The sequence below is a fragment of the Raphanus sativus genome, chromosome 8 (assembly GCF_000801105.2).
Source record: "Raphanus sativus cultivar WK10039 chromosome 8, ASM80110v3, whole genome shotgun sequence".
Lineage (NCBI taxonomy): Eukaryota > Viridiplantae > Streptophyta > Magnoliopsida > Brassicales > Brassicaceae > Raphanus > Raphanus sativus.
In genome coordinates this window covers 22,446,679-22,461,111 of record NC_079518.1, presented here as the reverse complement: position 1 = coordinate 22,461,111, position 14,433 = coordinate 22,446,679, and the positions used below count along the sequence as shown (strand labels likewise).

Genomic DNA, 14,433 nt, shown 5'->3' with positions numbered 1-14,433 from the left:
TGTCTCAGCATCAGCTAGCTTTGCCAAAAACTCATCTTCCTTCTTGTCGTCTCCCTCTGCCATCTCAGTCAAATCCCCGGAACCAGCTAACACTTCATCAAAACACTCAGCAGCTCTGTATAACCCCAAGATCTCATCATTCCATTGATGCACGCTCCCATCATCAGCAACCCCTGAGTTCAAGTCTCCATGTAGATACCAATCAGACCGCTTCTTATAAGCCTCCTCCATTCCCCTAGTAACGAGATGGTCAACTACCACAGTTGCTGAGTGACGATCTATGTTTCGGCAGTCGATGCAAGGACAGACAATCATATCATTGCCTCCCGAAGCTGCAGCCACATCCTCTACAAACTTTGAAGCCCCTCTCTCATAAGCAGGATCAACCCTACGGTTCAGAATCAAAAGGAAAAGCAAATAAACACATGAGCTCAGCAACTACTCAAAACCAAGATATATGATTGAATACATTACCTGCTAAGATGCACCCATGCTTTGTCCACCATTCTATTTTCTATCCTGAATTGAAACCTTTAGTAACATAAAGAACCAGTTCATAGTAAAACAAATCAAAATGAAACGAGATAACACAAAACAAATAGTTACATTCTATCTATGATACGAAAGCAAATCGCAACCCTAGACTCTTAATCTGGAAACGACCCAAGCTACGAAACAGAAAAAAAAACACGATTTCAAGCTATTACAAAACCGAAACAGTAGACTCTTAATAAGAAACGATACAGCTACGAAACAGGAAGCAAACACGAGATAAACCCGAAAGAGAAAGATTCAAGAACAAGTGTTAACAGAAAATCGAAAACGAAACCAAAGCAAGGCAAAATCGAAAACGATTAGAGCTCGAAATCGAGTAAGACCTCGCAATTGAAGCAAGGATACCTTATGTGATGGAAAAGTCAGATGAATTTGTGGTTGGAATAAGGTAATTAGGGTTTCTAAGTTGTTGAATCGAAATCGATTTTTCCTAGGGTTCTAAGAGAAAAGAGGGGAAATAAGAGAGATGAGAGAGGTAAATGAGATATGAGAGGGAAATGAGAGATGAGAGAGAGGGAAATTTTCTGATTTTCGCTAAGTGTCACGCGGAAAATCACATTTAGCTTCCCGCTTAGTAAAACTTTTCCATAGCGTTAATATAATGCTATTATAGAGTTACGATTTTTTTTACACACAAACAACAGCAGTTTGGTAAAATGAGCTATCGTAATATGCTATCAATGTGGACTTTTTTTGTAGTGTAGGGCTGGAATTATTATCCGAGATCCAGATCCGATCCAAGATCCGGGATGCCCGGATCCGGATATTTAGGTCTGGATATCCGGATCCGGATCTGATTTTTTTATAAAATATATTAAATTTAAAATTTTATTAATAATTATAATTGATTTATTAATATTTCTACATAAAATTAATCATATAATATTAAATTTTAATTTTAATAATATTATATGCATAATTATATGCATAAATACATTTATAAATCTTGTAAAATATTTAGTTTATGTAATATTTATAGATTTTTTGTATTTTAAAAAATATTTTTTTTTAATTATTTGACGGATTCGGATCCGTATCCGTATCCGGATATTTGCAGGTATCATGATATCTAGACGGATATCCGAAATCTGGATATCCGGAAGACACGGATCCGGATTTGAATACTAAAATCATGGATTCGAGAGGTACGGATCTAGATCTGGATACCCCAAATATCCCGGATATCCGGATCCGTCCCAGGCGTACATGTAGCATTTGTTTAGACTTTTTTTTTTGTTTTGGAAAGAGCAGATATTTTTGCAAACTTAACTTGAGGAATAAGGAAAAGTACCCAACAAAAACAGTGACAGTAGGGCTGAGACTTATTATTTGGTAAAAATGTTTAAGGTTAATTTGTGTACCAGTTCAGTAATTTTATTGCAGAATTAGCAAACCAAAATTTTAGAAAATGGAGCCAAATCGAAATTACTTTGATGGGGTTCACACTGACCAAAGGCCCAAAGGTAAACGTAAGCCTAATTAACGTTACCAACAAGACTACGTTATTTGACAAAGTCTTCTTCTCTGTTTCTATTTCCTGCAAATAAGTAAGTGGGTTGTTTATCCATATTTCCATTTTCTTTGTGATTCCAAGTTTGTAGGAGTTGTACTCCACGTTTCTTTTATCTTCCAGTTGTAGGAGTTGAGCTCCAGTATTTATATCAATGAAAAACTCAAAAAAAGGCTGTGACAACCCGTCTTGTCCGTTAGACCTCTAGTTCACAGGCAGTACCGGTCTAACGTTTAACAATGCCCTAATCCAATTTTAAAACTATGCCTTTTAATATTTTGTATTGAAATTATAAAAAGAACTAATATAAAAGTAATTTAAAATTTTAAACTAAAACAGTAAATATAAAACATTAAAATATACTTTTTGCATTTTTTTATGTAAAAGCATTCATTAAATAAATATACAATTATTATAACAGTTTTGATTGATAACAAAATCAATTTAGGTAATCTCTTAAATAACATGTTATACTACTAATAACTATGTTTACCTTTTAAAATTTTTTTATATGTGATGATCGATATTCTTATATTCTAAATTGCACACTAAATAATTTATATTTTCATATAACAATCATTCTTTAAAAAACAAATATTATAGTAGGCGATCTAATCTATTTTGACATTGATTCTTGTAGAATAATAATTACATAAATAAAATACCACTAATTATGTTCGAATGAATATCACTTTAAAGAAATTTTCAGTATTTGAATTATACCTTCAAAATATCATAAGTAAAAATGCCCACTAAATAATTTATATTGTCATATAACATTCATTCTTTAACAAAAAAATATTATAGTAGGTTTTCTAATCTATTGTGACATTGATTCTTGTAGAATATTAATTCCATAAGTAAAATACCACTATTTATGTTCGAATGAATATCATTTTAAAGAATTTTTCAGTATTTGAATTATGCCTTCAAAATATCATAAGTAAAAATATCCTATAAGTATAGTTTCAATTAAAAAATCTTATAAAATTATTTTATCTATATAGTAACAAAAATTTATAGAAAATATGCCCCTTTAAATTGGATGCCCTAATCGATGGCTTGGGTGGCTTCCCTCTGGGCCGGCCCTGTTCACAGCCCTGCAGGACACCGCCCCAACCCTTCCATTATGAGTTCTCACTAACTCCATAATTAGGTTGGATCAATTGGTGACAGCTTATCATGTGGGAGAGTTGTTAAAAGATGAGGTTTTGGGTTCGAGACTCACCAACAACATAATTATGGAGTTAGTAAAAACTTATAATAGAGAATTTGGGATCGGTACCCTGCAGGACTGTGAGCCAGAGATCCGACAGACAAGACTGGTCGTCACAGAGGCAATGATTTCTATCTCTAGACCACTACTCACCACTAGACCAACATCTTGTTCTTTTGAATATCAAGGGACTCGCGTAATCCTAAAGTGGGAAACCACATGTAAGCTAAATAACATAAAATGATGATTTTCATATTTTTGACAAGGAATACATATGGAGTGGAGATGGTTGATCAATTTGCAAAATCCTTTACTAACCAGATTGATTGATACTAGACGCAGAGATTACATGTAATAATGCTAAGACTTTAGTGGGAACTAATCTATCTTATTAAAACAGAAACATTCTGTTGGACCTAACATTTATTTTGTAAGTTTTTAAATTAAATACACATTCTACTTTATAGTTAAACATACATTAAATCACTTTATGTTCCTTTCTTTATACTACTATTCATGTTTCCAAACAATATACTTATTTATTTATACTACTATCAATGTTTCCAAACAATATATTTTTTTTTATACTACTATCAATGTTTCTAAACAATATTTTTTTATACTACTATCAATGTTTCCAAATAATACAATAATTAATCTTAGTTATTTTATATCTATTATTTTTTCTTTAAAATTTTGTATAAATGTCATAATTTTAAAGTTCACTATCATAAATTGCAAAATAGTGAACTTTAAAATTTCGATTATAAGATTACAAATTATGAAGCTATTACAATTTAAATCCAATAGATTACATATCGGTCATCCATCAGTTCAATCGGTTAGTCTCAGATTTTTGTGATTTTTTAATATGAATATTTTAAAAACATAAATTGAATTGTCAGATCTCCGGATTAACCGGTATAATCACAATCGGGTTGAATTTAAAAATACTGATTTAAATACAAAAATATTTTAAATACACACTCTTTAAAATTTACCAAAATATTTGTTAAATTATTAGTAAAATTTTTCATCGTAAAATATTCCGCGCTTCAAAAGCGCGGATCAAAATCTAGTATGACATTATTACATGTAATCTCTGCGTCTCCTGGTCATTAGTGGATTCTCAAAACATTATTACATTTTATTCATGTAATAATGATATTTTGGTAAGTTCTAAATGATCATATAACTTCCAATGCTCTGGTTTGGTTCTCTTTTCTTCATCATAATACATGATCGTATAGAGACAACTCCAACCAAGACTCACATGGATAGTAGACAGTCTAACATGATCATATTATTATTCATACACGAATGAATCCTCTTTTTCAATGGCTCTAACATTGTCTACATCAGTACATGTGCTCTTTTTCTATTTTATTCAACTACAATTTTCTCCGGTCTGTAATTATAAACATACATACCCGTAAAAAAAATTCAAATGATCATATAACTTAACTCAAGAAAGAATATTTAAGTAGAAAAACAAGTTTTCAGAGTTGAAGACAAACGAAATGAGTCCAAGAAAATACAAGAAATTGAAGAACAAGACCAATTTTAAAAGATCAAAATACTCAATCAAACATGAGTTGGCATGTAGCTGAAGCTCTAGGAGAAAGCTCCAACTCGTTCAACATCTCAGATTTTGGAACACCTGACGGTTCTGAAGACTTGATTGTTGCAGTCTCTAATTGACGAGCATGTTTGAGAAAGTAAACCACAACATCTCTCTCTTCTGGTTCTCCTGTGTATTTGGACCAACTGAAACTTTGTAGACTCGACAATATACATTCAGGAACGGTGGTCGGTTGGTTCCAGAAAACCATACCAGAAGGCGTATGTTGCTGATGTCAAAACACATAAATTAGACTAAGAAAAGACCAAACTGTGAATCAGACCGTAAAAAAAAAGAAAAAAAAGACAGTTAACAAAACAAACTTACATCAAAGAAGGAAATGCCTAGACTCTTTAACTTAGAAGAGGCTTTGAGCAGCTCGATAAGTTGATCCGCCGAGGCAAAGAGTGTGCATATACATACTTCCAGGTGTTCCAGTTGGTCGAAGACAAAATCTTCGTCAGGCTTAATAGCCTGCGTACGATACTTAAAAGTTACTGACAAACGATTTTTTTATTTTATTTTTAAAGTGAGTTTAATAACTAGAAAATGATTACCTCTGAACATATCGAAAGCCTCTTGACAGGTGTGATTGATCCAAAGATACTCTTCAAATCAGTAAAAGTAACATCAAGATATGCCTCGATCAGGTCAGACATCTTCTCGATGAAAACGTAATGATCATTAATACTGTGATCCATAAGTTTGAAATACTTTAAGTTAGGAGTTTCTATCACAATCCCATCTAGAACCTGATAATAGGGTATATAGATTGACAAACTCTGCAGAGACGGAACAGCAACAGTCAACTTCCCCGCAGACTCATAATCGTAATCACGTAAATCAACCACCAGATCTTCAAGAATCGGGCAGTTTGATAGAAGCCGTTGGAGAGTCTCTTCATTGAAGTATCTCAGTCTCTGAAGTTTCAGAGTTTTGAGAGAAGGAAGAGAGACCAGTCCAGGAACGTCCAAGAGGATCTCACCAACAAGTTTCAAGATAACGAGCGATTTGCAAGTAAACACGTCACTCGGGAGTATGTTTGGAAACTTAGGCGGATCGGTGTCGTCATGCAATGAGATATCCAGATCACGTAGGCAGCGAGAAAGAGCTGTTTCAACCCACGTGTTGATGTTCTCCGGTTTAAAAACTGAATTACACAATTCGAGACGGAAGCTTTCGATGATCGGAGATCTATGTAACGGCAGTTTTCTGTCGAGGAAACACCGTAGGCTCTCGCATTCAGAGACTGGACAATCTTTGCGACCGTAATCGAGTTTAGGCAACCACATCCACAGATACTCCCACCGTTTCGACAGGATGCTTGTGGATACAGCTACTTTTGTCGTCGGAATAAACGATAATATTCTAACAAGCAGTTCATCAGGCAAATTACTGATTCTGTCCATCTCTTAAGAAAAAAAAAACAACAACTTTAAAGACTAACCAACCAAGAAGGGATCGAAAGACTCAAAAGAAGAGCGTGACAGGATTTGTTAGTACTGAAGAGACGGGTTGCTTGAGAAGGGATCGACCTCAAGAAGGAAGATGAATGGGGGGGGGGGGGTTATCAAACGTTTCGTCAACGCCATTAATACGTCAATGAATGGTTTACTCATCGTAAAATAATGATCTAATATGGTGTTATTAAATTTGGTGATTTAATGGAGTTCAATGGAATCTAAATCTGACACGAAATCAAGTGTTATTCATTGTGGATTTGAGCAAAGTGAATTAAAATCAAGTGTTATTCGATTATGGATTTGTCAAATAGAATTTGAAAAGAATCACTTGAGAAATATCCTCGTAGATTTCTTGAGAAATTAGTTATAATAGAATTTGATGGACTTTTTAATAAAAAATAAGAGGAATCAAATCCTAGCTTTTTTTACGTGACTTTCAAATCCTTATCGATGATATCATATAATCGCTTCTTCTCTTTTTCATCCTTCCTTCACCACCATTCTTCTCATTATCATCCTTCATTCACCACCACTGTAATTGCTTCGCGTCCGACTTATCAGCCCATTTTAAAGAAACCAAACGTTTCGCCGACTCTCTAACCACTCATCGCTTCTCTCCTCTTCCACCGTTCGCCTCCGTCTACGCAACTGCCGCACTACTTGAGGAGAACCATCCGTGATTCATGAAATATAGGGCACCAGATAATCCAACCAGTATGTACACACGAACAATAGATTAATCTAAGCAAGAACACATGCATTTGCTAATTGCTACTGCATATCCATAATCTCATATGGTCAACCACCATTTGTGCTTCGGTAGTGGAGAATAAGAAGACGAAGATTCACGTAAAAGAATTCCCTTAATATCCATCATAAGAATCAATACTATACTAAAAGCTAATAAGATCAAAGGAGAATGCCTCCACATCAGCAATTTAATTCAGACCAATAGGAGATGAGCTTTCGTCCACGTCAGATCCGTCATTTAGCTCTGCTGGACTTCAATCGCAATTCATGTATATGGGCTTTGTCAACCTATCGCAGTTTCGAATCATGTGTATCAAAGCCCAGAACCAGTGTTCTGAATCTCTTCGACAGCTCCTTTCTTCGCCTTTTCCCCTTCCTCAACGGATCAATCCACACCGAATTCATTAGTGTGCAATGAATCCTCTGGGGTTCTCATTAATGGATTCCTTTCGCCTTTCTTCTCTAACTCTCCTTATAAGTATCTTCTTCTCACAGATTTGTTACAAACAAACAAAAAAATTCACAGGCGATGAATTCCAACAGTAAAAAACCTGTTTCCGGCGATCTTACCGCGAAGAAACCAAATGGAAAAGACGTTGTCCCCTCAGAAGTCTCCTACGATCCTAAGACGAATAAACCAAACAGTATTCGAGTTCCAATGACTTTGCTGAAATTATTCCTGCTGCCAGAAGAGATCACGATGTTTAAGTAAGAATAAAATCCTCTTCTTCTTTGTTATCCTTCGAGGACAATATTAATCAAACACCTTTGCAATTTTGTTGTTATGGATACATATTCTGAGACTATTTGGAAGTTATTGAAACTATTAAAGACAAAATGATAGATTCGATAATCTCACACGGATGTTTCTTGCGACTGCAAAAATGCAGCGTCCAACGCTCCATCCTTGGAGATTGGTCACGTTTAGACTATGGAGTTGAGCTTCAGGTGAATCTTCAGGTCTCTTCGTTTTGATTAACAAACCAATCAGAATATTGTTCTGATCAAACAGAGTTTTGGTTTAAGTTTTTTTTTGGCAGGATATGTTGATGTTAGGTACATATTATTACCAAGCTGAATCTCGGATTGCATCTCTGTTAGCAGAAGGTAATGTTATATAAAGGGAGCTTGAAATGTAGCTATCTTTGAGGTGTCAAAGCTACAAAAGTAGAGTTGGAAGATGATTATCTGTTTTTTCTTTCTCTTTTTGGTTCACAGATGTTAGTAGATACGCAAGCGATGATGACAATTCGTCTAGAAATTCCTTCCCTTGCCGGACTGGTTAGCTATCTGATCATCACCAATTTATGTATATGTGCATCTGCTGGTGTCTCTGTATTTTAAACTTTTTGTTATTCGTGTTATCTGAGCATAAAACATTTGGTATCATAAAATATTTTTGTTTCAGTATGATACCAATTTAGTCTTTTAAATCTGAAGTTTGTGATATCATTGCAGACTTGAACTGCTGCTAGCTACTATAAATTTGTGAGCCATGAAATAAGAAGTGCTTTAAGGTCATTCTATCCCTAATCGATTCAGTGGTAGTGATATAGGCACAAAGAGGGCCTTGCTCAAGCTGGTTGGATAGGGGTGAGGGTCAATGAACCGGTTGATAATGAAGAGGAGTGAGATGGAAGGATCTGATGTAGAGGATGGTTTGAATGATGGATCCGGTTGTATTGAGGCTCGCAAAGACACCAATGGAGATGAGAAACACCACTTGGTCGTATAACCAACTTGATGATTCAATGGATGGCAATGGAATAGATGTGGATATGGATCTAAGTTGCTTGTTCGAATAAACAACTCAACAAAGACAAAGAGATGGTTTGATGTGGTGAGGTTTTGATTGATTCACACAACCAAAGGATGGATCGAGGTGTAACCACAAGTTCTATGATGAGGAACTTGATATAACACGATTTGCTCTCAAGAATGCTTCTCACAAACTCTCAAAAGGCTTAGTAGTTGCTAGGGGCAAACTGACTCATATATTTCATAAAGGTTAAAGATACATGACTGCTTATAAGGGACTTATATAGTGTCCAATGCAGTTGTGCCCTTCTAGGGGTCTTGAAGCAAAAACAATACAAAGACTCGATCTAGGACTTAAGAAAGCATAGGCTAAACAATGCCTGACTCAACGAAATGAAATAAAAGAAATAAAATGTCTCAAGACCCTGCAAGATAAACCATAGGATATAATTCATAATGTAAATGGACTTACCTTACTTACTTGATGTGGATGAGATTTGAAAAGAAAGTAGCCGTTGGAGAGGAGCCTCTTTTGATTTTGTCAAGTGATGTCGTTTGAAGGCTTGCTCTTCTCTTCTCAATGCTCACCGTTTCACTTAGGCGTGATGACAAATAAGGAAACCATTCCTTTGTGAGGAAGAATGGACCATATATTATCATCATCCTTTGGACCAACTTGTATAACATAAGCTTCATCTTTATTAGCTTCTCCTCCGGTTATAGTGAATTGATCCATGCGGTTTGTGATGGCTTCTAGCTTGGTGTTGATGTTGCTCTTGATGAGAAGAACTTCTATGGCTTTGTTAAAGCTGGCAGTAACACCTCTAGTTCCTGATCTTGTCCTTGGAGCTTGTCTAAGTGTGGGGATGTTGATGTCTGGTTCTATGTCCTCATCATTCTCTCCCTCTTGAGAAGGTTCTGACCTCAGAACAGTTTCATCTGCATGAAAGTAAGATAAATCTGACACATTGAAAGTAGAAGAAACATTAAACTCGACCGGCAGCTCCAATTGATAGGCATTGTCATTGATCTTCTTCAAGACTTTGAATGGGCCATCTCCTCTTGGTGAGAGCTTGGACTTCCTTTGCTTTGGGAACCTCTCGGACCTCATATGTAACCAAACCCAATCTCCTGGTTCAAATGAAACCTCCTTTCTTCCCTTGTCACCTTGCTTCTTGTTTTGCTCATTTTGCTTCTCTAGGTTCTCCTTAACCTTCTGGTGGATTTTCTTCATAAGTTCAGCTTTAGTCTCACCATCAGTACTCACCATTTGATCCTTTTGTGGTAGAATAGGAGAGAGATCTAAAGGAGTCATTGGCTTAAAACCATACACAATCTCAAAAGGTGAAAGTTTAGTAGCTGAATGAGGAACTCTATTATAAGCAAATTCAATGAAAGGTAAACAATCAAGCCAATTCCTTAAGTTCTTACCAACCGTGGCTCTCAAGAGAGTGGATAGAGTGCGGTTAACAACCTCAGTTTGTCCATCGGTTTGAGGATGGCAAGTGGTAGAGAACAAGAGCTTGGTACCTAACTTCCTCCAAATGGTCCTCCAAAAGTGGCTCAAGAACTTTGTGTCCCTGTCAGAAACAATAGTCCTAGGAATACCATGAAGCTTAACCACTTCCTTAAAGAATAAATCAGCAGTTTGAGTAGCATCATTAGTCTTATTGCAAGGAATAAAATGAGCCATCTTAGAAAACCTGTCCACCACAACAAAGATGGAGTCCTTGTTCCTGATCTTTGGCAAACCTAAAACAAAATCCATGGAAATATCTACCCAAGGTAGGTCAGGAATAGGTAAAGGAATGTAGAGACCATGAGGATGTAACCTGGATTTAGCTTTGAGACAAACAATGCATCTTGCGCATAGCTTCTCAACATCTCTTCTCAAGTGTGGCCAATAGAAGTGTTCTGCCACTATACTCAAGGTTTTGTCACGTCCAAAGTGTCCCATAAGTCCACCACCATGTGCTTCTCTCAAGATCAAGTCTCGCATGGAACCTTGTGGGATACACAACCTTTTATCTTTAAATAGAAACTCATCATGCTGATAGAAAGATCCAAATGCTGCTTGCTTGCATTGCTTGTAGATGTCTCCAAAGTCTGGATCTTCTTGGTACTGCTCTTTGATGTGTTCAAACCCCATTACCTTGGCTTCCATCAAAGATATAAGCGCATGCCTTCTTGACAAAGCATCAGCTACAATGTTCTCCTTTCCTTTCTTGTACTTGATGATATAAGGAAAAGATTCCACAAACTCTAGCCACCTTGCGTGCCTCTTCTTCAAGGTAGTTTGTCCTCTCAAATACTTGAGTGTCTCGTGGTCAGTGTGGATCACAAACTCCTTAGAGAGTAGATAGTGCTGCCAAGTCTCCAATGACCTCACTAGTGCATATAACTCTTTATCATAGGTAGGATAGTTGAGTGTAGCTCCATGTAACTTCTCACTGAAGAATGCTACTGGCTTTCCTCCTTGAGTCAACACTGCTCCAATACCTGTTCCTGATGCATCACATTCAATCTCAAAAGTTTTGTTAAAATCAGGTAAGACTAAAACAGGAGCATTAGTTAAACTATCTTTGAGGTTTTGAAAAGCCTCATCCTGTTCACTTCCCCATTTGAAAGCCACATCTTTCTTGATTACTGAAGTTAATGGGGCTGCTATGGTGCTGAAGTCTCGGACAAATCTTCTATAGAAGCTTGCTAGCCCATGGAAACTCCTCACATGACCTATTGTAGTTGGCGTGGGCCACTCTTGTACTGCTTTGATCTTCTCTTCATCCACCTTTAGACCCTGTGAACTAACAACAAAGCCTAGGAAAACTAGTTGATCAGTGCAAAAGGTACATTTCTTGAGATTAGCATAAAGATGCTCTTGGCGCAAGGTTTCCAAAACCTTTTCAAGATGAATAAGATGATCTTCTAAGCTGTTGCTATAGACTAAGATATCATCAAAGTATACAACTACAAACTTACAGATGTACTCCCTTAGAACATGGTTCATGAGGCGCATGAAAGTGCTTGGAGCATTGGTAAGACCAAATGGCATGACTAGCCATTCATAGAGACCTCTCTTGGTCTTGAAAGCAGTCTTCCACTCATCTCCTTCTTTCATTCTTACCTGGTGATAACCACTCTTCAAATCTATCTTTGAGAAGATAGTGGCACCACTGAGTTCATCTAGCATGTCATCTAGTCGTGGGATTGGATGTCTATACTTGATGGTGATGTTGTTTATGGCTCGGCAATCAACACACATCCTCCAAGTCCCATCTTTCTTTGGCACTAGAAGAACTGGAACTGCACAAGGACTTAGACTTTCTCTTATGTATCCCTTGTCCATCAAGTCTTGCACTTGTCTCTCCAATTCTTTGGCTTCCTCCGGATTGACTCTATAGGCTGGTCGGTTTGGCAATGGAGCTCCTGGTACTAGATCAATCTGGTGTTCTATTCCTCTTATTGGTGGTAAACCAGCAGGGATATCTTCTGGAAAGATATCAGGGAACTTCTCAAGTAGTTGCACAACTTCTGGTGGAAGTTCTTGATCTTTATAATCTGTCAAAACACCTTCCTTAAAGATCATTAGTAGCACCTGTGTTTTGTTCTCTAAAGATTTTAAAACTTTAGATGGACTAATATAGAGATTAGTCTTACTTACCTTGTTTCCTTTGCTCATATCCTTTTGCAAGTCAAAGACTTGTTGTGGAGTTAAAGGAGCTAGGTTGTGCTTGCGGTTGTTGTGAGTGAAACTATAGTAGTTGGTGCGTCCATTGTGTATGGTTTCCTTGTCAAATTGCCAAGGCCTGCCAAGCAAAAGATGACCAGCTTGCATAGGAACCACATCACAAATTACCTTGTCAGCATATCGACCTATGCTGAAAGAAACTTCCACTTGTTCACCAATCTTTAGCTCGGTTTCATCATTTAACCACTTCAATCTATAAGGTCTTGGATGTGTGGTTGTCTTGAGACCTAGCTTATCAACCAAATACTTGCTAGCAACATTAGTACATGAACCACCATCAATGATCAAGCTACATACCTTAGATTCAATGGTGCATCTTGTATGAAAGATGTTCTCCCTTTGAATAGTTTCTGGTTCGAACATTGCACTAAGTACTCTTCTTGTCACAAGTATCTCTCCCTCATCTGGATAATCAGTGATCTCCTCATCAGTAGCATCCGCTTCTTCTTCTTCTTGAGTCTCATATCCTCCATCTTCTCTAAGGATCATGACTCTTTGATTAGGACAATCTCTTGCATAATGTCCTTTACCTTGGCACTTGTAGCAAGTGATGTCTCGGTTTCTAGGTGCACTAGGCTTGCTTTGATCAGCCTTGTTGCCCTTAGATGCATCAGTAGTGGAGTTCTTCTTGAACCGGCTCTCAACCTCAATGGACTTGCCCTTGTCATTTCTTTGAGCTGGTGGTGTCCAAGTGTTCTTACTTCTACTTGTTGCTGCGGTTTTGCGCTTGATGTGTTGCTCGGCTTGGATAGCAAAGTGGATTAGATCATGGAAATGCTCATAGTTCTGCCTCTCCACCTTTCTTGTTATCCTATCTTGGAGTCCATCCAAGAATTGTGCCATCAAGGTTTCCTCAGAGTCTTGAACCTCTAAGCGATTCCTCATAGCATCAAACTCTTCATAATACTCCTCAACTGACTTGGAACCTTGAGTGAGCTTTCTGAATCTCTTTTGCAAGTCACGGTAGTAGTAACTTGGCACATATCTTCTCCTCAGCATGGCTCTCATGTCATCCCAAAGAGCAATGGGTGCACGCCTTAGTCTTCTCCTTTCGGATAACTCTCGATCCCACCATGTCAAGGCGGTTTCAGTGAGCTGAGCAGCAGCTAGAGAGATCTTCCTTAGCTCGGAGTAGTGGTAATAGTCAAAGATGTACTCCATGCGTGTCTCCCAATCAATGTAGGCATCAGGATTAACCTTTCCAGCAAAGGTTGGTGGCGTGAGCTTCAAGTCCTTGCCTCCTTGCCATTGATCATGCTCTTGATCATGACCTCTTCCTCGGTTTCTTCCTCTATCTCTAGCATTTCTTCTAGGAGGGGGTCTTTGTTCTTCTTCTTCTAGACTCGGCATGTCACTATCCGAATCATCCTCAGCTCGGGGGTTGTCTTGTTGTTGTTGTTGTTGTTGTTGTTGTTGTTGTTGTTGTGGTTGCTGGTCTTGAGGATTGTTGTTTGCTCCTTGAACCGGTTGGTTGGCTCGAGCTTGTTGCCCTTGCTCTAGGCGAGTCATCCTTTCACTGATGGATTGCATTGCAACTAGGAGTTGAGCCATAGTAGTTGCGGTATCAGCTGAAGTTGAGCTAGTGTCTCCCATGTCTTAACCTGAAAAGAGTTTCAAGATCAAGTGAAGTTATCAAAGAAATAAAACTACAAATGAAATGCAAGGGACCGAGATATAAAAACGATATGATAGCAAAGAAGTATGCAAAAAGAAAGAAATCTCGAAATGCAAATGCCTTGTTCTAAAGATGGAAAGATGATATGTGATGGAGCTATACTAGGAAACTCGAAATGCAACAATCACAAAAACAGA

General features: G+C 37.4%; 1 protein-coding gene across 1 annotated transcript; it reads right to left on the bottom strand.

Annotated features, from left to right (window-relative positions):
- Window positions 1-4,732: 4,732 nt before the first annotated feature.
- Window positions 4,733-6,525, bottom strand: LOC108836132 (FBD-associated F-box protein At4g10400-like). The gene is made up of 3 exons (XM_056991852.1): window positions 5,460-6,525; window positions 5,230-5,376; window positions 4,733-5,131 (listed from the first exon to the last, which is right to left on the bottom strand). The coding sequence occupies exons 1-3, from the start codon at window positions 6,309-6,311 to the stop codon at window positions 4,862-4,864; spliced, it is 1,269 nt and encodes a 422-aa protein (XP_056847832.1). The 5' UTR covers window positions 6,312-6,525; the 3' UTR covers window positions 4,733-4,861.
- Window positions 6,526-14,433: the final 7,908 nt, after the last annotated feature.